At 42.2% G+C, this 23,933-nt stretch overlaps 1 protein-coding gene across 1 annotated transcript in view; it reads right to left on the bottom strand.

Annotated features, from left to right (window-relative positions):
* Window positions 1-23,933, bottom strand: part of XPO4 (exportin 4) — a 517,538-nt gene that overhangs the window by 200,042 nt on the left and 293,563 nt on the right. The window contains exons 11-12 of the mRNA XM_069202267.1: window positions 11,727-11,869; window positions 714-862 (exon numbers count right to left, since the gene is read on the bottom strand). Of these exons, the coding sequence (XP_069058368.1) occupies window positions 714-862; window positions 11,727-11,869 (292 nt within the window). The remainder of the gene's footprint in view (window positions 1-713; window positions 863-11,726; window positions 11,870-23,933) is intronic.

Raw genomic sequence — 23,933 nt, 5'->3', positions numbered from 1 at the left:
TTATGTAGCAACTTTGTGTGGAATGACATGCTGCTTGTGCAAAGCTACTACTGTTACACTGAGGATTCATCACAGAAACGTGTTTCTTGCTAAGGAAACAATACTCTTTTTAATTTCTAGGAACTTAGCAACAGGTAATTTCAAAGACAGAACCTGTGTCACCTATGAATTATCCAGTTCCCTAAAGTGGGTATTAAGCATCCAATACTAAGGTGTCTTGATCAATTACATTTAAGCTGGAAGTGTGGTCACTGATGCAATAATACCTAGAACTGAGACATTTGAACCTCTCACCCCTAGTTAGTTTACCATATGGATTGATACAGTGACAAAACCAGTACAGCTACAAAGAATAAAAAAAAAAAAGAAGTGTGTGCAATTCTGCCAGTGGTAAACATGTTGAAGAGCAGTATTTAAGTAGAAGAGGCCATAACTAGAAGGCCTTGAACTTGCTCTACAGAGCACCGACCTGAAACAAGCCCAAGGCATATTTTTTATATGCACAAACATTGCTACAGACTGACTCAATGTTCAAGGAAGTAATATCTAATGTTAGCGGGTTTTTACTTTCTGCTAAAAGCATTACTAATTGCTTAGAAAAATACATTTTTTAGAAGAATGTGGCTGTTAAAGCACTTATCTGAAGAACACATTCCCCAGAGCATCTCCTTATTTGTGAAGGCACAAACTACTGGTAATTTAACTATACAAACCTGTGACTAAGATAAGCCAGTGAATATCCTCATACAGGTCATCAAGCACTGTACTGTCAGAAGAGCCTGAACCCGGAGAGGAGAGTAGGTGATGCTGCTGATGTCTTTGTAACTGACCATGTAGTCGAGTCACTCTGTCTTCTAGCAAACTACAAAATAAACATATAAAGAAAAAAGTTGTATATCTCTGTATATTACATTACATATTATTTAGCTTAATACTGCAATATATGGTGACATGTTCTAGGTTTGGTCAGGTTTTGTCCTACCAGCTATGCAAGCCTAAAACATGGTGATCAGTATTTGCATAACCTTCATCACAAAAAAAACATTCCCCCAGGTGGCCAAAATCAGATCTGTCTTTTTAATCTGAAGGCATACTTACGAGAATGTGTGCCTTTGAAAAGCTACTGTCAAATTGTTTTTGGACTAGTACATGTGAGAATTCGACTGCTCACACAGAGCTATGGCACCCTTAAAGAAAGGCATGCCATGTTGTGCATTCCCTAGAACGAGCCTGTCATCATGCCACACATTTCAACCAAGTTTCCTCTTCAGGCCTTGCCACCACAGAGCAAACAGACAAATGAAGAACTCAGTTAATTAAAAGGTCAAATACTGACTGGAGAAAGTCCTGCGAAGCGTTGTGAATGAGTGTGTTTCTCTCTTTGACCAGAACAGGAAGTAAAGAACACTTTAAACAAAAAAACAGCCTGCAGGGAATTATTATATTATCTAACAGCTATGGTTTTTGATCAGTCCGAGCATCAATTGGAATAATCATGCGACAAAAGGAAAAATAAACCTCCATATTTAACCGGTACCTCTAAATTTAATCTGCACCATGCAGAAAAAACTAAAGAATAAAATTTAAAAAATGCTTAATACGGTGTCAGCATATTACTTTTTAATTTTTTTTATACGTCTTTAACAGCCATGTACTGGATGAATTTAATACTTTGGCTTAGTCTGTTTCTCTGTGGGACATAATTTGGCAGAACAGAAACACCATAGAAGAGACAAAAAGGCAGAACCAAAAAAATCTGCATTACTAATTCTTTTCAACCCTTTCCATGGATGATTTGCATAGACCTAAGCTTTTTTATGAGTCACAAAGTCCAAGAGGAAGATGCATTAAAGTGGGGAACCAATATGGCAGGCAGGCTGCATTTATTAACTGTAAGCCCTGGAGAGTCCATCCTCGGGCTGTATTCATAAAGTGGAGGGAGACTGCCTGGCACCCTCCCAGAGTCATCAGAGGCCCCGGGGAGGTTTTGAATTGCATTAGAACCCGTGTTTGTAACCATAGCAAGACGTTTTTTTTTTAACCAAATAAAAATATCCTGAATACATTTAATTTAATTTTACTTCTTCCTAAAATTTAAAAAAATAATCTAACCCCTAGCATAAATTAGAAATTGAGATTAGGACAATGAAAGTGAGTTAAAAGTGAAGTTGCAATTTGAGTGCTGAACAAAAACATGACTAGATATTAATATGAGAATTACCAAGTACTGTTCAGAATTATAGGGTAGGAACACAATACAAGAAATATATATTAGCAGAGGTTTATGCAAAGTAACCTGTTAAATTACCCTGGTTAAATCAAAATTCCACTTAATCCAGTTAAAATGAGCTGCTGTTATATCATGCACACAGGAGAGCAGACAGTGCAACAGCTGAAGGAGAAAGAACTAAATAAATTAATAGAGCAATGTTTATGTGCAGCACAAATAAATAGTTACAATAAAGACCAGATTTACAGACAATTTGAAGTTAACACCAAATATACTGGCTCTATATTAATTAAAGAATAAATGAGGATTACAGGAAGGTGTCTCCTTTGTACCAACACATTTTCAGAATATAAAGTGTTTTCATAACAAAATAATTATCATCATACAAGTATTGGGGCAAAAGAATCCAAAGCATTTTGTTCACAAAAGCACCTACAAGCCACCAAACAATAAAACATTTATCTTATTTCAAATGACAATTCAATGCTGCCCTGAAAACCTTAAAGTTGACACAAAGTAATCCAATCATTTGAATACAGGGAGTGCAGAATTATTAGGCAAATTAGTATTTTGACCACATCATCCTCTTTATGCATGTTGTCTTACTCCAAGCTGTATAGGCTCGAAAGCCTACTACCAATTAAGCATATTAGGTGATGTGCATCTCTGTAATGAGAAGGGGTGTGGTCTAATGACATCAACACCCTATATCAGGTGTGCATAATTATTATGCAACTTCCTTTCCTTTGGCAAAATGGGTCAAAAGAAGGACTTGACAGGCTCTGAAAAGTCAAAAATAGTGAGATACCTTGCAGAGGGATGCAGCACTCTTAAAATTGCAAAGCTTCTGAAGCGTGATCATCGAACAATCAAGCGTTTCATTCAAAATAGTCAACAGGGTCGCAAGAAGCGTGTGGAAAAAACAAGGCGCAAAATAACTGCCCATGAACTGAGAAAAGTCAAGCGTGCAGCTGCCACGATGCCACTTGCCACCAGTTTGGCCATATTTCAGAGCTGCAACATCACTGGAGTGCCCAAAAGCACAAGGTGTGCAATACTCAGAGACATGGCCAAGGTAAGAAAGGCTGAAAGACGACCACCACTGAACAAGACACACAAGCTGAAACGTCAAGACTGGGCCAATAAATATCTCAAGACTGATTTTTCTAAGGTTTTATGGACTGATGAAATGAGAGTGAGTCTTGATGGGCCAGATGGATGGGCCCGTGGCTGGATTGGTAAAGGGCAGAGAGCTCCAGTCCGACTCAGATGCCAGCAAGGTGGAGGTGGAGTACTGGTTTGGGCTGGTATCATCAAAGATGAGCTTGTGGGGCCTTTTCGGGTTGAGGATGAAGTCAAGCTCAACTCCCAGTCCTACTGCCAGTTCCTGGAAGACACCTTCTTCAAGCAGTGGTACAGGAAGAAGTCTGCATCCTTCAAGAAAAACATGATTTTCATGCAGGACAATGCTCCATCACACACGTCCAAGTACTCCACAGCGTGGCTGGCAAGAAAGGGTATAAAAGAAGGAAATCTAATGACATGGCCTCCTTGTTCACCTGATCTGAACCCCATTGAGAACCTGTGGTCCATCATCAAATGTGAGATTTACAAGGAGGGAAAACAGTACACCACTCTGAACAGTGTCTGGGAGGCTGTGGTTGCTGCTGCACGCAATGTTGATGGTGAACAGATCAAAACACTGATAGAATCCATGGATGGCAGGCTTTTGAGTGTCCTTGCAAAGAAAGGTGGCTATATTGGTCACTGATTTGTTTTTGTTTTGTTTTTGAATGTCAGAAATGTATATTTGTGAATGTTGAGATGTTATATTGGTTTCACTGGTAATAATAAATAATTGAAATGGGTATATATATTTTTTTTGTTAAGTTGCCTAATAATTATGCACAGTAATAGTGACCTGCACACACAGATATCCCCCTAACATAGCTAAAACTAAAAACAAACTAAAAACTACTTCCAAAAATATTCAGCTTTGATATTAATGAGTTTTTTGGGTTCATTGAGAACATGGTTGTTGTTCAATAATAAAATTAATCCTCAAAAATACAACTTGCCTAATAATTCTGCACTCCCTGTAGGGTATGTAAGGAAATGCCTCCTTGGCATGGTTACCCCCTGACTTTTTGCCTTTGCTGATGCTATGTTTTGAATTGAAAGTGTGCTGAGGCCTGCTAACCAGGCCCCAGCACCAGTGTTCTTTCCCTAACCTGTACTTTTGATTCCACAATTGGCACACCCTGGCATCCAGATAAGTCCCTTGTAACTGGTACCCCTGGTACCAAGGGCCCTGATGCCAGGGAAGGTCTCTAAGGGATGCAGCATATCTTATGCCACCCTAGGGACCCCTCACTCAGCACAGACACACTGCTTGCCAGCTTGTGTGTGCTGGTGAGAACAAAACGAGTAAGTCGACATGGCACTCCCCTCAGGGTGCCATGCCAACCTCACACTGCCTATGCAGTATAGATAAGTCACCCCTCTAGTAGGCCTTACAGCCCTAAGGCAGGGTGCACTATACCATAGGTGAGGGCACCAGTGCATGAGCACTGTGCCCCTACAGTGTCTAAGCCAAACCTTAGACATTGTAAGTGCAGGGTAGCCATAAGAGTATATGGTCTGGGAGTCTGTCAAACACGGACTCCACAGCACCATAATGGCTACACTGAAAACTGGGAAGTTTAGTATCAAACTTCTCAGCACAATAAATGCACACTGATGCCAGTGTGCATTTTATTGTGAAATACACCCTAGAGGGCACCTTAGAGGTGCCCCCTGAAACCTTAACCGACTATCTGTGTAGGCTGACTGGTTCCAGCAGCCTGCCACAACCGAGACATGTTGCTGGCCCCATGGGGAGAGTGCCTTTGTCACTCTGAGGCCAGTAACAAAGCCTGCACTGGGTGGAGATGCTATCACCTCCCCCAGGCAGGAGCTGTCACCTGGCGGTGAGCCTCAAAGGCTTACCCCCTTTGTTCCAGCACCGCAGGGCACTCCAGCTAGTGGAGTTGCCCGCCCCTCCGGCCACAGCCCCACTTTTGGCAGCAAGGCCGGAGGAGATAATGAGAATAACAAGGAGGAGTCACTGGCCAGTCAGGACAGCCCCCAAGGTGTCCTGAGCTGAAGTGACTAACTTTTAGAAATCCTCCATCTTGCAGATGGAGGATTCCCCCAATAGGGATAGGAATGTGACCGTCTTCCCTTGGGAGGAGGCACAAAGAGGGTGTACCCACCCTCAGGGCTAGTAGCCATTGGCTACTAACCCCCCAGACCTAAACACGCCCTTAAATTTAGTATTTAAGGGCTCCCCTGAACCTAAGAATTTAGATTCCTGAAACTACAAGAAGAAGAGGACTGCTGAGCTGAAAAACCCCTGCAGAAGAAGAACAGAAGACACCAACTGCTTTGGCCTCAGTCCTACCGGCCTGTCTCCTGCCTTCCAAAGAAACCTGCTCCAGCGACGCTTTCCAAAAACCAGCGACCTCTGAATCATCAGAGGACTGCTCTGCTTCAAGAAAGACAAGAAACTCCTGAGGACAGCGGCCCTGCTCCAAAAAGACTGCAACTTTGTTTCAAAGGAGCAGATTTAAAGGCCCCTGCAACTCCCCGCAAGAAGCGTGAGACTTGCAACACTGCACCCGGCGACCCCGACTCGACTGGTGGAGAACCAACACCTCAGGGAGGACCCTCCGGCGACTCCAAGACCGTGAGTACCCAAAGTTGTCCCCCCTGAGCCCCCACAGCGACGCCTGCAGAGGGAATCCCGAGGCTCCCCCTGACCGCGACTGCCTGAACTCTAATTTCCCGACGGCTGGAAAAGACCCTGCACCCGCAGCCCCCAGCACCTGAAGGATCGGAACTCCAGGGCAGGAGTGACCCCCAGGAGGCCCTCTCCCTTGTCCAGGTGGTGGCTACCCCGAGGAGCCCCCCCCCCTGCCTGCATCGCTGAAGAGACCCCTTGGTCTCTCATAGGAAACTATTGAAAACCCGACGCGTGTTTACACACTGCACCCGGCCGCCCCCGCGCTGCTGAGGGTGTACTTTCTGTGTGGACTTGTGTCCCCCCCGGTGCCCTACAAAACCCCCCTGGTCTGCCCTCCGAAGACGCGGGTACTTACCTGTTGGCAGACCGGAACCGGGGCACCCCCTTCTCTCCATTGAAGCCTATGCGTTTTGGGCACCACTTTGAACTCTGCACCTGACCGGCCCTGAGCTGCTGGTGTGGTGACTTTGGGGTTGCTCTGAACCCCCAACAGTGGGCTACCTTGGACCCCAATCTTAACCCCGTAGGTGGTTTACTTACCTGCTAAAACTAACAATACTTTACCTCCCCCAGGAACTGTGAAAATTGCACAGTGTCCACTTTTAAAACAGCTATTTATGTTTTATGTGAAAAGTATATATGCTACTGTAATTATTCAAAGTTCCTAAAGTACTTACCTGCAATACCTTTCAAATGATATATTACATGTAGAATTTGAACCTGTGGTTCTTAAAATAAACTAAGAAAATATATTTTTCTATAACAAAACCTATTGGCCTGGATTTGCCTCTGAGTGTGTGTCCCTCATTTATTGCCTGTGTGTATGTACAACAAATGCTTAACACTACTCCTTTGATAGGCCTACTGCTCGACCACACTACCACAAAATAGAGCATTAGTATTATCTCTTTTTGCCACTATCTTACCTCTAAGGGGAACCCTTCGACTCTGTGCATACTATTCCTTACTTTGAAATAGTGCATACAGAGCCAACATCCTACAGGGTATGTATACAATTTTATAAAGCAGAGTATGGTATGGTATGTAAATGTAAAATCAAGAACATATGGGGCTTAAAAACAATCGAACGCACATGGCTGTGCAGCTCATGGACGATTTACAGTGAAAACGTTTTGGGATAGGTGTACTTAAGTATAGTGAAATAATAAAGCCTTTAAAATCAAATTATTGACCATAATCCCTGCTAATGATAAGCCCCTGGTAATTATGAACACATCATTCATGGAAAAAGGCTTCAGAAAATTTGCCTGATTGGCAGATCTATTTAAAAATGAGTGACATAATTGAGTATACGAGATATGAATCATATGTATTATATATGGTCGAAGAAACCAGGCGTACAATTAATACATAATTAATACTATAATTCAAGGGAACTCAACAATACCCATGTTATACCTTTTGCCAAAAGTATACAAACATTTGTTGAATGCCAAATAGCAACTGAATATGGCAGAAATAAATTTTTTACTACAGATAACAGTTTTATGCACTTCTTTTTACAAACTTTGATCAAAGAATTCTCTACTTTGTTCAAGATACACATTTTCTCAACATATTAAATGAAGTACATTGTTTACCCATGAAGTAAACAGTTTGAGAACTTAGAATAACTAAACCAAAGCCACCACGAAAGGTCTTCTGAATCAGTTGTTGTAAATTGTGTTAAACTACAATTATTTTCAATGTGTTCTTTAATATCTTCTTTGTGGGACAGCAAGAGCCTCAAATTCAGCTATACAGCATGCAGGCACATTTATGGAGTAAATGTAGTGAGAACCAGGTTATGAAGATATTTATATAGTAGATGTTAAATTGGTTACAAGTTCATACTGAGGTTTTGATTAAGGAGATTGATAGGAGCAGCATGTCGTTATCTTCATCATTTCAAGCAAGCAGCACACAAAAAGGCCTACAATATTGCTGGATCTTACCCAAAGAGAGTATTACACCAGATAAAGCAAACTTTGAAAACCAAGAAGACTATTTAAGACACAGATCTGAGATGGGCATTAGAAGAATTATGTTCTGGGAAATGCCAAAACTAAACATAAAACTATACATATTAAAGTGAAAAGGATGAATGGAAACCTATCTTTTCAGCACATCATTCTACTGGAACATTATAAGTATGGGCAAACAACTACTGAAAGTATTTTGGCAAATACAATGACAATATCAAACAGGAAAATATTAATCTTTTTTGAGCAACGCAAATCATGTTACTTAAAAAAGACAATAACTTGCATTCTGTGTCCCTGGGGGTTTGTATTATGTGGGTTAAAGGAAACAAGCTAAAATATGTCAAGGCGAACATGCATAAGAATTTCCAGTAGCACAAGAGTAGTAGTAAAAAGGTCATAAAAATTAGTATAGTACTGTTTCAAATACAGGCTGACATCCACAAACAGGGAGGGGTAGCATGCAGGTGGGAATGTGACTGTGCAATTGAAGATAGGGATTGTTTAGGTGAAGGGTAAAAAATTAGGGGTATTTTGGGCATATTTTCTATTTTTTTGGCAAGGCAAGCTTCTGCTCCTGCATGCCTTCACTTAGGTTAGTGACAACCTTGGCCAGCCCTGGGGATGTTGATGCATTTCTCACTTTATAAGATTTCCACTTTTCAAAGCTAAAAGGAGCAACTATATTTTCTGTCTGCTCATTTTAACAGTTTTTAGTTACTGTTAAGAGAAGTGGAGAGCACCCAAATGTTTATCTAAACATCACAGTTGTACTTTTGGTGAGGCACAGGAGGCACAGACAGGCTATGGGATGTACTCAAATTGGACAGCTAGTGCAACTAGCTGCTGTCCTGTAATGTGCATTTACCAAGTCTCTGTTTCTGCCTTCACACTAGTCATGCACAAAGGAATTGACAGTCTACGCAAATACACAGTGGCAGGAGCCCCTTATCTTGGTCCTCATTGTCTGTTTATCGGGTTTTTTTTAGTCACAGTTCTTAATCTGTGCAAGGCTGAACAACATCCATACTTTCAAGGTCAATAAAATATGGTACCTTCAAATTCAGCAGACAATTCTCCTATTTATGAGCCCAGAGAAAATTCAGTTTGTGGTTGATACCACTTAAATGGTAATTGGGAAAAAGATAGTTGCAAGTCATGTCTCTGAAACGAATCCAGGCTGACACTTCATACTCTTTCTTCTATGCGCTCCCTCCACAATCACTTCTACCTCTTTCTCCTCCCCCACTTCCTTGCTCGCTTCTTCCCATTGTTCCTTCCTACTCCTATACATAGCTCTCGCTCATATTTTGGTATTTCAGGTATCCGCAGCTTTATATAACTGTAGTGTTATTTTGAAACTAGAGGTAGAACTGGGAGATTTAAGTGCTGAAAAAACAAACTTAGGCTTTACTGCCTAGGACAGCACCCCCCCCCCTTTTTTTATCCGATATCTCAAGCTGTTAAAGGAATAAGTAGACATGTGAGGCTGCTTCATTCCAAGTAGTATGTAAATTGCTTCCTATTTGAAAACAATTTGTGCTGTGGTTGGCCTTGTGCCTGAATGTTAAAAATATCGACCAAAATACTTAATTTTATATATAACCAAAGCATTTTAGTAAAGCCAGCAAAAGGGAAAAGAATAATTGCTACACCAAGCTCACTTTTATGAACCGATTCATATTCATAATTTCCAAACATGCGATAACCACAGCAAATCTGAATTTGCACAGAAAAGAAATTACATCAAGCTGCTTAATTCTTTGAAGACAACCAGCAGAATAACTGAACATCCTATTTGTAACATCTGAATAGATAAGAATGCTGTTGTATTTGCAACCAACACTGCTTATGGTGCCACCTTCAATGCAGAGGATTAGTCAACTAAGTTGAGCAAACAGTCCTTGACAACAGCTAAATAAGGGACACAGGATACTAAAGTGATAAGAGCCCCTGTTGTAGGCATGGAGAAATTAGGACAAGTAAATCTGGAGGGAAAAGGATCAAATTGCTGGGTGGCACACAATGTCAACATGGTTTGATTGCTTTAACATATTTTGACTGAACGCTATAAAACATGAATGTGACAGCAAGGCTTTGTATGTGAGTGGGGAATGGCGGCTCCTGCAAACTCGGTTGCTTCATTCGAGCATGGTTGAAAATAGCAAAGAAAAACAGCATACAACAAAACAATACATGGTATTTTTTCCATTGCTTTACAGTGGAAGGCTTAAGGCATAACTGGACTTGTAACCAACAGATGTAGCCGCACACTGGATCTTTCTTTGCACATAACAAATACTTAGTGAAGTCGGTTGTGTACCCAGAGGTGATTATGCTCCAACCAAAAAGCATCAATGACTTATAAAAATTAGCATTTTATAAATATTTACTCTGAGCAATTCAAACTGTTTAACAGTTCTACTTTTTAAAAGAGGTGTATTCTATTACTGTATTCAAAGTCTTGACTTTGAGCAGTTGGAACAGATTTGTGTTCGTGAGCATGGACCACTGCCAATAGCGCTTAATTTGCTATCCTTGTAGGAATACTTAGTGGAGGCTTCACCAGCAGTTCTTAACCTTTTGATTTATGTGGCCTCCAATGAGTCACTATTAGAAGCCAGGGATCCCGTCCTAAATAGTTTCTACCATTTAGAGGTAAAAAAAAGAAAACGCATACAAACTAATGAAAGAAGCATACATCAAAGAAATACATATAATATGGAACATTTTCTTTAATTCACAAATCCAAAAATCTAAATGTTCATCTTAACAGAAAGGTTGGAGCTTTTCAAATGTGGCTCTAGTTACAAACAACAAAGGAAAATGCTAGACTCTAGCACATTGCTTTAGCTTTTTTTTGCCCCAAATGCAAAGTTCTTTTTGTCTGCAAATAGTGTTCAAATTGAGGCTTCCATTCGTCCATATTACTCTGTGCTTCATTTGTGCTGCTTTTATGAGCCAAGCTAGGGATACCAACTTCATTTTTAGCTTCCAATTTCAAATTCCAACACAGTTACAAAGAAGTTTAAAAAAAATCAGTTTTATGTTTTGCTGTCCTATGTGTAAATTCTTTACTAAGCTGCTTGCTACGTTTTTCATACAGTAGCAGACGCCCCGAGTAGGTGTTCAGTATTTTCAGGTGACCTTGGATCATAGGTTAAGAACTACTGGGCTACGTGAAGAGGTGGGAACTAAAAAGCTTTAAAAAAATAAATTAAAAAAATTACATTTACAATTTTTTCATATTCCTGTTTCAAATGTCTGGTGGCTGTAGAAAATGAGATTGATGTGATTGCCATTACACCTCTGACAAGAGCTTTCAAAGGAAGAGATGTGAACATCTACCCTGTATTTTGAAATCCTATTGGAGATCTGCAATTGTAATTGAGACTCCAATCTTGCCGATATCTAAAAGGGAGATTCACAATTCTCATTATCTTAAACTCTTCCCTAAAATCTCCACAAACTTCAAGACTTTAATCTACATCTACTCAATAGTGCTGCCTTAGAGGTTTAAGACAAATATCTTTTTTCCATTACAGTGGGTAGAGAGGGTTTTGTGGGACTTTGCAAGCTGATGCTATACATGCAATAGAACAAAAACGCACAGGATTCAAGTTTCAACACCTACATCTCCACATACACCATACAGACTGAGGAAGATCTAATGGCACAGAAAAGGAGCACGGAGAATTAAAAAGGCAATGGAGAGATCTGGTTTTGTTACCTGATAAGAAGAGGTATGCAGTGATCTGAGGCAATTCTCCCCAACATGCCTACACTGGCCAACTGATCAGAGAACATGTCTCTGTCATCTTCCTGAAGTTCATTGATTTCTTCTTCCTCACGTGAGGTTACACCATTAGCAGTCTAATGAGATTTAAAACAGGCATGTCTTCAGCTACATATTCTGCACACAAGATAACTGATAACTTTACATAAACAGCAGAATTAGCTTTTCATAATTTTTCAGAAAAGGTTACTTACCTAAGATAATATTTTTTTAATGATAAATGATATTAAAGTATTTCCTAGTCTTAGGAAGCTCCCAAGTCATAAGATATGATGTGAATTTTTTTTTCAATACCCTCAGCGCCACTTGTAACCTCCCAAGAGGCTTTAACCGGAGATTTAGTGATACCACTAAATGCGCTGTCCATGGTGATCATATTATCCCCTACTGCAGACAGATGAGGCCAAACAGAAGGTTGCCAAAGCTAAAAAATATTATCAAATAATATCAACATCACAGAGTAGGAGGAAGGTGAGACTGAGGAAAGTAAAGTATCTTCTGAGAAATAAAATTACCAAAGATAAGTAATCTTTTCATCTAATGGATGCTTTCCCACAGATTCCCAAAATGGCCAGCATGCAGGAGGCTTTCAGGATTGCAAAGGTATATACCCAATAGTTAAGAAACTACTCAACCAAACTGTCTCTCCAAACTGTAACAAAAACAAAGACAAAAAACACTTGCGACCGATTGAGAGATCTTCTCAACACGGGCACCTCAGTGATGCAGAGGTGCTCCCTTTGTCCCTCTACAAAGGTGTCTTGAGAAATACTGACAACTCAATCTACTATAATGCATAGCACCATTAATCTGGAAATGGTTTGCTTTCTGACACTCTTTCCATCCTTCACGCTGGACAAGCCCACAAAACGTTAGTAGGGGATGTACTTCTTAAGTATCTACACCTAAGAGCTGACAGTATATCTAATCTGTGCAATCACTCTTCTACCTACGAAGGGGGAGGCAACAGATAAAAGACTCAGTACATATTTTAAGGCATGTTGATTTGTAACAGCATATAGATACAAATTAATGTGAGCTTGTAACACCACCTCCTCCATCAGCAACAGGATACAGAGGACAGTGCCTGAAACTCCCTAATTCTCCCGCCAAATGCAACAGCCTCAGAAAAACAGTTTTCACTGGCAAACAATTAGAACAAGCATGGATGGAGCCAACTGAGTACCCCATAAGAGACAGTAGCATTAAGTTAAAGGCCCATATGCGAGACAAAAAAGGGCACAGGGAATGATTGTACAGCCTACGAAAGAAGCTGGCAGCAAAAGGCACCTAATAAACATTATCTTTTTTTAGTGTGCAATAGGACTGACTGACAGCAAAGATCACACACTACTCACCTAGGTCTCTAAATGCTGGTCTTCTAGCATTGCCTAATCAAAGAGACCAATCTTCAATTTTGTCCTGAAAATAGTCAGAAGATAGGATATCTATGGTAAAGAATTCCAAATTGTTGGGGCCTGAGTCAAGAAGAAGCAGCCTTTGCATGCGGCAAGATTAACTTAAGGCACCTTCAGGATGACTCTATGCTTTCTCCACAAATTATAAGTAGGAAAAAAGGGATCTATTTCAGAGATCAAACAAGCTGAGGTTAACTGCTGCAAACACTTAAAAGGCAAACAGGCACCCTTGAACCAGATTCACTCGGCTACTGTCAAAATAAAAAGCTGCCTTTCAAGTAAGAAATGATCTCTAGAGTTGAAACCAAATTACTACATGTGTAAGAGCATTCAATGCTCTTTGTAATTACGAAAGCAGTTATTTTGAAAGGTCAGAATAATGGTGAATTGGATAGGTCTAACTAAGCATTTATGGCTATCCCCACCACAAGGGAGCGATCCACAGAGAAAAGCAGAGGCAGAATGGGGCTCATCCACTTCATATGGTCTAAACTATTTTTTAAACAGTTCAATTGTGGAGCAACAGAGGTGTCAGTATCCAGAAAAAGAAATCCCATGGTTTTTACTTTATAAGCATGCTGAAAGTCAAGGTTAAAAAAGGTTTGATGGTTCAATTACTTTTACTGCCCTGGCTCTAAAAATACAGACATCTGGGAGTGGTTACATTGCAAAAGGAATTTCTGTCATCTAGGACTGTAGAGTCATCAGTCCTGCTAAAGACCCTTAATCTTCATGGCAATCGAATCAAGGAAGAATTTGATGCATGCATGCAGATTATCAGCATATGACTGAAGCACAACTTGGTGATTCTACAAAAAGCCTAGACAGAGAGGATCCCTAAGAGACATCACAACTTGTTTTCCTGAACTCAGACGTGAAGGAAGTCATCTTTACAAATATAAGTCTGCTGGGGAACAGTGACACCACGTAGGGGTGAAATCAGACCAGACCGGTGGATGACAGGCAAATGTTATATTGAGGTTGTCCATAGCTGGTGAAAGAACAACCTGAAATCCATCAGGCACGTCAGTTTTAAGAGGATCCTTTTCTCGCAAGATACACCAATTACAGAAAAACTTTCAACTGCTGGTGTACCAGCTTTGTAGAAGGCAGTATAGCTTCTGAAATTATTACCAACACAATCACCAGCAGATAAGGAACACTCAAGGTTTTCCTTTCAGCCACAAGGCATTCAGGAAGAGGGCCATTTGGTTTTAGCAACTTCCACTACCCTACGGTTTCAGATATTGACAAACACACCGGGTCAAAGGGGCTGGGATGCCACTAAACCCAAACCTAATTAGTAGCTATTCCAAATCACCTCTGCCTTTTCCCTACCTTCCTTTCAGAAGATGAAGAAAGAGGATGCAGAGAACAGTGGAAACTAAAGTGCATGTTGATTCAAACTTCTTCTCATGGAAAGCTAAAAAGGTACTCAATAGAGAAGAATGAATTACATTAATTAGCTGCTCAGGTGAGCGTCTAACAGAATTATGCTTGGTATGACAAGTGAAAGGAAAGTTTCACAGGATCTCTGCACGTACTTCTCACAATTATTTAACTGACAAAAAGACTAACAGTGGCTTCAGTTTCAAATTTTCCTTTGTCCCTTTCCCAAAGACATGATCATGGCCTTCTTGCTAAGGTATCTAAAATGTAGGGACTCTCTCCGAATGCCAAGATCCCCTAGCTGGTGATAGTGTATTACTACATAACACAACATCACATAACCACGAGGCATCCTGTTCGCATAATAAAAAGGCAGTGGTATTGTCTGTGACAACATATGCATGCTTGCTCTGGCTGGAATCAGGGACCTTTCATAACAATCATACAGCTGTGCTCTTCACCCCAAAGGGGATATTTCTGTCATAATCATACCACAGTATCATATCTGCATTTATAGAGTACTTTACATCCTGATGAGACGCTAAAGCACATTTGTGTATGGATAGCACCATACTCCATGTGAGTGCCTGGACGGAGTGTCCCTCTCTCTCCTCTCTTGAACTAAATGGGAATGAGAAGTGGTTAAGCTCACTAGAAGCGGTTTGGTTTTCTGATAAATTTTCAAAAACATTTTCAACCACATTCTGACAATGTTCAGGCACTTTGCTGCCAAAACCTAATGGTGCAATAGCACATAAGTGAGAAGATGCAGGAAAAGTAACTGTGGGTGAATGCTGCTGAGGAAGATTGAATACCCAACTGGGGATCTTCTGTGGAATTCTGGAAGTTTACTAGAGACAGCTTCTTGGAGTTTTATTTACTGGTGACCACCACATACCTTACTCTCCAAAGACAGAGTGTTAACTGGTGATCTGCAGAAAGAATATAGCCCAATAAGTGTTTTATTTGTCTTTCACAGGGTTTGGTGCAACGGTGGCTCCTCCACCATGGCAGAGGAGCACTGCTCCCCCACCAGTAACAGCCGCTGCAAACCTTTAACAACAAAATGATACTAAACTAAGTTTATTATCCTTTTGTTGTTAAAGGGGCGGGCCATGGGCAATGATGGGGACGAGGGGAGTGCACTGTGCTGTCTCAGGCCGGCCAAATGTATATGCGCACTGTGCTCTCTCCAGCTCGGCACGGTGTTGCCAGGCTAAAGAGAAATGGCACATACTCCTAAGTCTTCCTGCGAGCTCCCTGGCTGGGCCCTCCCACCAATCCTAATGCTGCTCTGAGCAGCATCAGGATTGGCCACAGGGCAGTCTGGGAGCCTGTGCCTGCTAAGAGGACAGAGGAGCGGCAGAGCGGCGCACTGGTAAGTTTTTATTACCTAAAACACTGAGGGTGTGTCAAAAGCAGAGCGAGAAGCACCATGCAGCAATGCACGGCCGGAAGCCTTGGGCGACCCTGAACGACCTGGCCCATTCCAGCAATGCGCAGGAACAGGTGGGGGGGCTGAGGCAGGGGGGTAGGTGCACAGAATTGAACCACAGAGGGTCAGCCACAGAAATTCTCGATGGGGAAGCTGAGAAAAAAATGCACGCCGATGGACATCAAAAAGAGACTTGACAAGGTACAGAGTGGTGGACCCCGACCCCAGATGGAATGATAGCTGCCCTGAAGCATGTCTAAAAGTGTAGAAAAACTCCTGCTCCGGGGGATGCAAGGGAATGTTTAACCCCAGGAGACCAGCCTGCTGATGTATGAGGGAGTGTACAAGCGGCAGCCATCAGAGGTGGAGCACTAGACTCCTGAATTGATGGCCTCCTCTGAGCTCACTGTACCGGAAGTATGGGCCCGGTGACCGGAGAGAGGGGCACTCCCTGGTCCCATTAATGCTGATGCTGGGGGCTGTCTGAAACAAAATGGTTGCTTACCAGTAGGAGTAGTTTTGCAGCTCTGGATTCACATGCTTCCCATTATTCCCCCAACTATTGGTTGGGCTCAGGATTGTCTTTTTTTTCCTGTGGCCGTCGACTACCATTTAGTCGTATGTCCATCCCCTCTGTGAGAGCAGATGACGACCCGGATGTTCCTGTGCGTAGTCGTCATCTTTTTTTTTTTATTCTCTCGCTTTTTATTTTTTGGGGGGGTATACTTCCTACTTGTTCTCTTCTTTCCCACCTTGTAACATCTCTCATTTCCGGGGAGGTGGGTGGACCGCATGTGAATTCAGGAAACTCTTCAAGCTGTAAAACTATTCCTACTGGTTAGTAACCTTTTAGATTTGCAGAATTAATCCTTTTCTGGATTCACATGCTGTGCATCAGAATGGTACCATTTCCCATGGGTTGGGTGGGATGAAATTCGTAAGTGTTTGCTAGCAGGTGTTGTAGTACTTTTTGTCCCACCTGTGTCTTTCTGTTCACCTGAATGGCCACGCAATGTTTAGCAAAAGTGTGTGGAGGTGCTCATGTCAATCTCCCTGGTCAGTTTACTTACAGGAAATTCCCTTCTAACTGGTGGTGTTGAAACCTGGAGGCGAAGTGTTGACATTTTGTGTTTGTGGGTATTGTGAAGAGGTCTATTGTTGGTCTCCCCAGGCCTTGAATTTTTCTCCAGTGTTTATTGTTTTAGTTCCCAATCGTGGGAGTTGATTTCTTGACTGCTCAGTCTGTCCGACCCCATGCTCCTTTCTATTGGCCCAATTCCATATCTCTTGGGCTGGTTTGCTCAGGGTGAAGGATTTCGTGCCTCCCTGTTTGTTGAGATAAAACATGATTGTTGTGTTATCTGTCTGTATTAGTATGGTCTTGCCTGTTATGTGTGCTTGGAAAACCCTCAAGGCTAGGAAAACTTTTCAGTTCCAGGTAGTTGATGTGTTTCTGCGCATCTGTGCTGTTCCACTGCCCCTGTACCTTCTGGTTGCCTGTGCTCCCCAACCTTTGTAGGATGCATCTGTTCTGATGGCCACCGTTGGAGTCTTGAGAGATCACCCTAAGGTCACGTCCTTAGACTTCCACCATTATAGTTCCCTTTATTTTTGTTGTGACAACCACTAGATCCTCTCTACTCCCGGTGGCTTGTGATCATTTGCTGCAGATCCATTACTGGAAGGGGCATATGTGCAGTCTCACATGTTTAATGAGTGGTATGCATGATGCCATCGTGCCCATTAGTTTTATGAGAGTCTTCGCTGTCAGAGACTGATTCCTCTGGTAGATGTGAGTCTGCCCTGTGATCGCTTTTGCTCTCCTTTGTACTGGATATGGTACACTGTCTGAGTTTAATGCTGCTCTCAGGAACACTTTTACCTATTTTGGTTGTGGTGACAACTTTTTGTGGTTTATTGTGAAGCCCAATCGTTGCAGTGTGGCAATCACTGTTTGAATATCTTTTTGGCATTTTTGTTGTGACTGTGCCTTTACTAGCCAATTTTCCAAGTATGGATAGACATGGATACCTTGTTTTCTTAGGTGTGCTGCTACCACTGCGAGGCACTTTGTGAAAACCCTTGGGGCTGACTTTATGCCAGATGGTAGGACTCTGAACTGGTAATGTACCTTGTCTAATACAAATCTGAAGTATTTTTTGAGTCACCGGTATGTGTAGGTAGGCGTCCTTTAGATCTAAGGAGGTCATATCATCTTGTTTCCTTAGGAGTGGTATTACTCTTTGGAAAGTTGTCGTCTTGAAGTGTTGTGTTTGAATTAACTTGTTTAGGAATTTGAGGTCTACGATTGGTCTCAAGATTTGATCTGGTTTTGGGACCAGGAAATAAAGTGAGTAGTTTCCCTTGTTTGCCTCCTTTGGTGAAACTCTTTCTATGGTTGCCTTTTGTGAAAATGTTTGACCTCTTTTCTGAGTTGAATGATCGCTTGACCCTGAAACATATGTTCAAAACCCAATTGTCTGAGGTTAATGTTCCCAACTCCTGTGGATAATCTCCTATTCTGCCTCCCACTGGTGTTTTGGGTTGGCATGTGCTGCTGCTGGCCACGTCAACTGCTCCTCTGGGGGTTTGGCCTCTTTCCCTTCCTCATCTATGAAAGAGCTGCCTAGTAGGGTGTTGCCACAGCTGGTAGGATGTTTGTTGCATGGCTTGGTGTGAGCTGCTCTGTGCCTGCTGCTGCTGTTGGTCTGTTTAGAATGATGCCCTGCTAGTGGGCCCTCAGGATGCTGGTCCTCCTCTTCTGAAGGAACCCCTGAATTGTAGTGCCCCCATTACCTTCCCATCATTATCTTTCTTGATTTGCTGTAGGGACTCATCCACGACCTGTCCAAATGGGGCGCACCCAGTGAAAGGCATTTCAATTATAGAGGATTGTACCTCTGGCTTAAATCCGGACACTCTGAACCTGGCATATCTCTTTAGAGTGGTACCTGTGCACATTTAGTCAGTGGCATTGTTTGATGTGTCCAAGGCTGATTTCAGGCAGGTGTTACCAATGTTTTGCCCTCTTGCATCACTGCCTTGGCCCTCTTCATGTACTCCTCTGGGAGGTGTTGCATAAGGGACCCATCTCATCCCATTGCTGGTGCCCTTACCTGTTCAACAGGGTGTTTGAATTGGCAATCTGCCACTGGGCTACAGCCTCCCTCTCCATTTTTCTTCCCACCCTATTCAGTTTCTTACTTTCCTTTTCAGGTGGTGGGCCTATAGAGGTATATACAATGTTTCTCTTGCTGGCAGTTGACTGAATCTGCTGGAGTGTTACCCTGGATGAACTTGGGATCTTGAGGAGTTGGTTTATAAGTCTTCTCTACTCTGGGTGTAAAAGCCCTTGCAGTGGCTGGATCCCAGAATGCCTTCTTCCCCTGGTCCAATATGCTGGAGACCATGGCTAAATAGAGGTTCCCTTAATTTGATGGCATTAATGTTTCAAGGAGAAAGCATGAGTCTCCTTTTTCATTCTCTAACTGGACCTCAAACGTCTCTGCAGCCCTCTTTATGAGGCTGTTGTAGAGGGATTCTTCTGCGAAGCCTGTTGTCTCTCTGGCCTCATCAAGTTCAAAGAACTCTTCTTGTTCCTCTTTGCTATGTTCTGGTGTTGCAAGGGCCTCCAAGGCAGACTGATCATCCTTGGTCTGGGCGGATGTTGATGGTTTGGCTGGGATCTGAAAATCATTTAAGTAGTTGTCAAACTCCTTCCTTTGAATGAATGAATGCGTGATACATTTATAAAGCAAAGCAATGTCCTAAGGGGTCTAGGCAATGAGTACTGCCCCTGAAATATCCTGCCCCCTCCTTCCATCCTTTAACAGAAGAAGGCGAAAAGAGGATAGCCAAAATGTCCTGCACACTGATCCCAGCTTCAACCTAGGCATACGCCAGGATAGTTTAAATAAAGAGTCATATTTTTACATCTTCTCTAAAAGGTAGCTGCAATTTAATTCCCGCTACTTCTCAGGAGAGGGATTTCCAAGTACTGGCAGCTGCCTCTGAAAATGCCCTTCCTCCCAATCTCTTCCTGCGCATTCTGCTTTGCTGATCTAATAGACCTTTGTGGAGAATACCATTGAAACATGGCTTTAATTCCCCCAACCACAATGCCATATAGTGCCTTACACACACTACACATGGCCTTAAACATCACTTGTTTCTGAACAGGAAACCAGTGAAGCTTATGTAGTCCACTGGAAACAGACATTTTGGGACATCAAATATCAGCCTTGCTGCAGCATTTTGCAAAGGTTGGAGTTTGGCTAAGGTGGTCTTAATAGCTTCAAGTAGAAGAGTGTTGCAATAATCTATTCCGGATGAAATCAGAGCCATGGCCACCTGTTTCTGAACTGCAAGAGGGATATAAAGAAAGATCTTCCATAATGTTCTATTAACCCAGAAACTGGTTGCTACTGTATGGGAGACCAGTCACTCAAAAGCTAATTCAGTGCCCATCCAGAGTCCTACATTTTTTGCTGAACTCATAGGGGTGGGTAGTATCCCTAACTCCTCTGGCCACCAGGTCTGATTCCATACTGATGAATGACTTTCAAACAGCAATACCTCGATTTTTTTTGCCATTCAACTTTAGACAGTTTTTACTCATCCATGAGGCCACCGCTTACATGCAGTCCTTAAAGTTGGCCACAGTGGCTACAAACATCTCCGCGATAGATACAATGATTTGTGTATCATCTGCATATGATGCTCCTTTAAGTCCAAATGACAATCAGTCTGGCCAGCGGAGAGATGTATAAATGAAAAGGCTTCGGACTCACAGAAGATCCCTGCGGTACCCCACAAGGCAGTGAGAAGGGGGTCAGATCTAAAATCCCCAATGGTTACCAGTTGGGATCTGTCCATCAAGAATGATACCAGTAGACTGAAGGCCATACCCCATACCCCTAGGGCCTCAAGACGCCCCTACCATCTGGTTGGGGGGAAATGGTGTCAAACGCAGCAGACAAATCCAAAAGGACTAAGACTGCAGCCCAGCCAGGGTCCACCAGCTGCCTAATGCGGTCAGTTGCGGCAATCAGGGCGGTTTCTGTGCCATGTTGACTTCCAAACCCAAAGTGCGAATTGTCTAACAGTCCCTGTTACTCCACATGCATCATTAGTAGGGCTTCCAGTCTTATGGTAATTATGTTTTTTTTTTTTTTTACATTTACATTTGTACTTATCCATATTTATTTTCGGCCATCTTCTTGGAATTTTTCCATATTTATTTTGAGAATTAATGGAGTTGTGAAATGGTACATTTCCATACTTATTTAACTGTTAAACACGCACTCACACTTTGATGGCTTTTGCACTGCAAATTAAGCAGCAAAATATTATAACATGCTATGCCCACAGATAAATATATGTTAACACATACTTGTATTTAAGGAAATGTCATCCTGTTTTTTTTTTTTTTTTTTTACTTCCTCTATCCGCTCAGCAGTCGGCCTACAATTCATAACAGACAGCATGGAAAGTCTTACACAATAGGACAGTTTTCTGTATTTTTGCTCTTTTAAATTAATACAGATAGCAAACACATTGTTTTCTGTCTATATTCTTCTCTAAAAATCAGTAAAAACTGAAAACTGGAAGCCTTAATCATTAGGTGGCGATTAAGATTCTTCTGCAGAATCTTGGTTGGGAAAGGGAGCAACGAGATTGGATAATGGTTTTTAAGTTCGACCACTGCCTCTTTCCACAACTGTGGATAACACCCCAATAAGATTGCTTTATTCATCACAGCAGTTAAAGGGAATGCTATTGTACTCCCAACGAAATTGACAAACCTTGGGGGAACATGGCTCTAGTGGAGATCCTGATTTCAACCTGGGGAGTTGAGCCTCCGTCTCTTCCACAGATATGGCGGAGACATCTAATAAAGATACAGGCAGTGCCTACTCCTCTTCCCTATGTGCTTGCCCACTTTGCTGCTGCGAGGCATAGCTATGACAGTCAGGAAACTCCTTTTGCTTATTTGATGTGAATTCTTTGTAGAGGTTTACCATTTTGGACTGAAAGACTCCTACCAACATATTGCAGAACGCAGTAGAGCCCTCAACATCTGAGGATGCCTTAGGGGAAAGCAAGCTGCTGGATCAGCTTAAAAAGTTCTTTGTAGGAACTGGCAGATTGAATTTTATCAGTACAAAAATGGGACAGATATTCTCTAATAGGCAGTTTATATTCTCTGATGAGTTTCTTTTAAACAACTTTGTCATGCTCCTCATATTGCTTCCTTCCAGCAATGCTCTTGCCGCCTACACTCCCTGCCTTAGAAGCCTTAGCCTTTCAGTAAACCAGGGGACTGTAGGTTCCCTCCTGTGAGTTCTACTGCTGTTAAGTGGGGCAACCACCTCTGCTGTGATGGTAAGCCATTCCACTACTTTCATAGCTCCTCAGTCAGCATAAATCACCTTTTAAGTGACGGGTACACCCTAAAGCGTTTTCCAAAGATGCTGCTTATACCCCTTTCCAGTTTCTTTTTAGGGTCATGGTGTGAGATACAGAATTCATAATCTGAGTTAAAGTGAGTTCCAAATTGAAGACAATTTGCCAGATCTGATGACTACCCTAACTGTAGTGCAACCTGCACTGTCAACCTAGCATCAATTGAGAAAAAATGAAAAACACATCTAGGGTATGTGGGTGGGGACTTTCACCAGTTGTTTAAGTCCCAGGGAGGCTAGGGTACTTATTAGTGCTCTAGAGTCTGTGCCCTTAGTCTCTTTGAGATGGAAGTTAAAATCACCCAGAAAGGTAATTTTATTCTTGGTAAGATAAGGTTTAATTGCATTAGCAAAGTCAAATGAAAACCCAAACCTAGAGCCTGGTGACCTATATACTAATATGGAGTACCCTTCCATTATCAGTTGCCTGCAGGGTGGCTCTTTTTAAAATGATTGCCCTCCCCACATTTTTATACGACCTAGTAAACTACTCACCTACCATACCCCACACCATTTTCTGACAAATTGAGGGCCTCCTGGAACAGACTCCTGTGGCTCGATAAACAGCAAAGAATAACCTGGGCCAAATCAACCAGGTCGCATATGATGGTGGATTAGGTATGGCCAACGTTCAGCTCTTATACTGGGCTTACCAGCTCACTGTCATTAATGACTGCATGTTAGGAAATTTGGACAACCCTGCACACAGACTGGAACTGACCTACTTTCAAGACACTAATCCAGCGCACCTCTTATAACATTCCACCATCCCTATAAACATACCTGAGGTCACCATGGTAGAGCTGATGGCTTGGCGCCGATCACTATCACACATAACCTGTTACCAAAACCTCACAATGAAAACTACATTAGGGCAAGGTAACTGGCTCCCCACCACTAAGATAGCATCCGATTTTAAATCCTGGAATCTTATAGGGATCTTTAAGTTGAGACATCTGGAAGGGCCACGTAATTAAGTATTTTTCTACTCTTAGTGCAGATTTCATAGATCACAACGCTTCCATTCCTGCAATTAAGACACAAGCTGCACTCACCTTCACTTGCATTGACCCATGTTGCTGACTTTAAGCCTCTAGAATCCAAGGTCACAATTGAACCCTAAGGGAGGGGTGGTATTTCGAGAATGCATCACAAAGTACCTAAAAAAAACAGCCAGCCAGATGCAACTGGGAGTCAGGCAGAAGGTGGACACTGTCATGATGGATGATGCCTGGAGTGCAGCCAAGATGGCCCCTTGTATACTGGTGACCTCATCATGCCTTCCTCTTACCCAGTCACCTTGTGTGTGGCCCTACTGGAGATGATAGGAAGCAGAGCAGCACGCACTGTAATTGGCATTGGATTCCTGGTGGCTAAGAGAAACAATGGGGGGGGAGGGGGGGCAGAAACGCTTCCCACTCCCTGCACGCAGGAG

This window comes from Pleurodeles waltl, chromosome 8 (genome assembly GCF_031143425.1).
Source record: "Pleurodeles waltl isolate 20211129_DDA chromosome 8, aPleWal1.hap1.20221129, whole genome shotgun sequence".
NCBI lineage: Eukaryota > Metazoa > Chordata > Amphibia > Caudata > Salamandridae > Pleurodeles > Pleurodeles waltl.
Note: the sequence above shows the minus strand (reverse complement) of the source record. Positions and strands in the feature narration are given on the sequence as shown.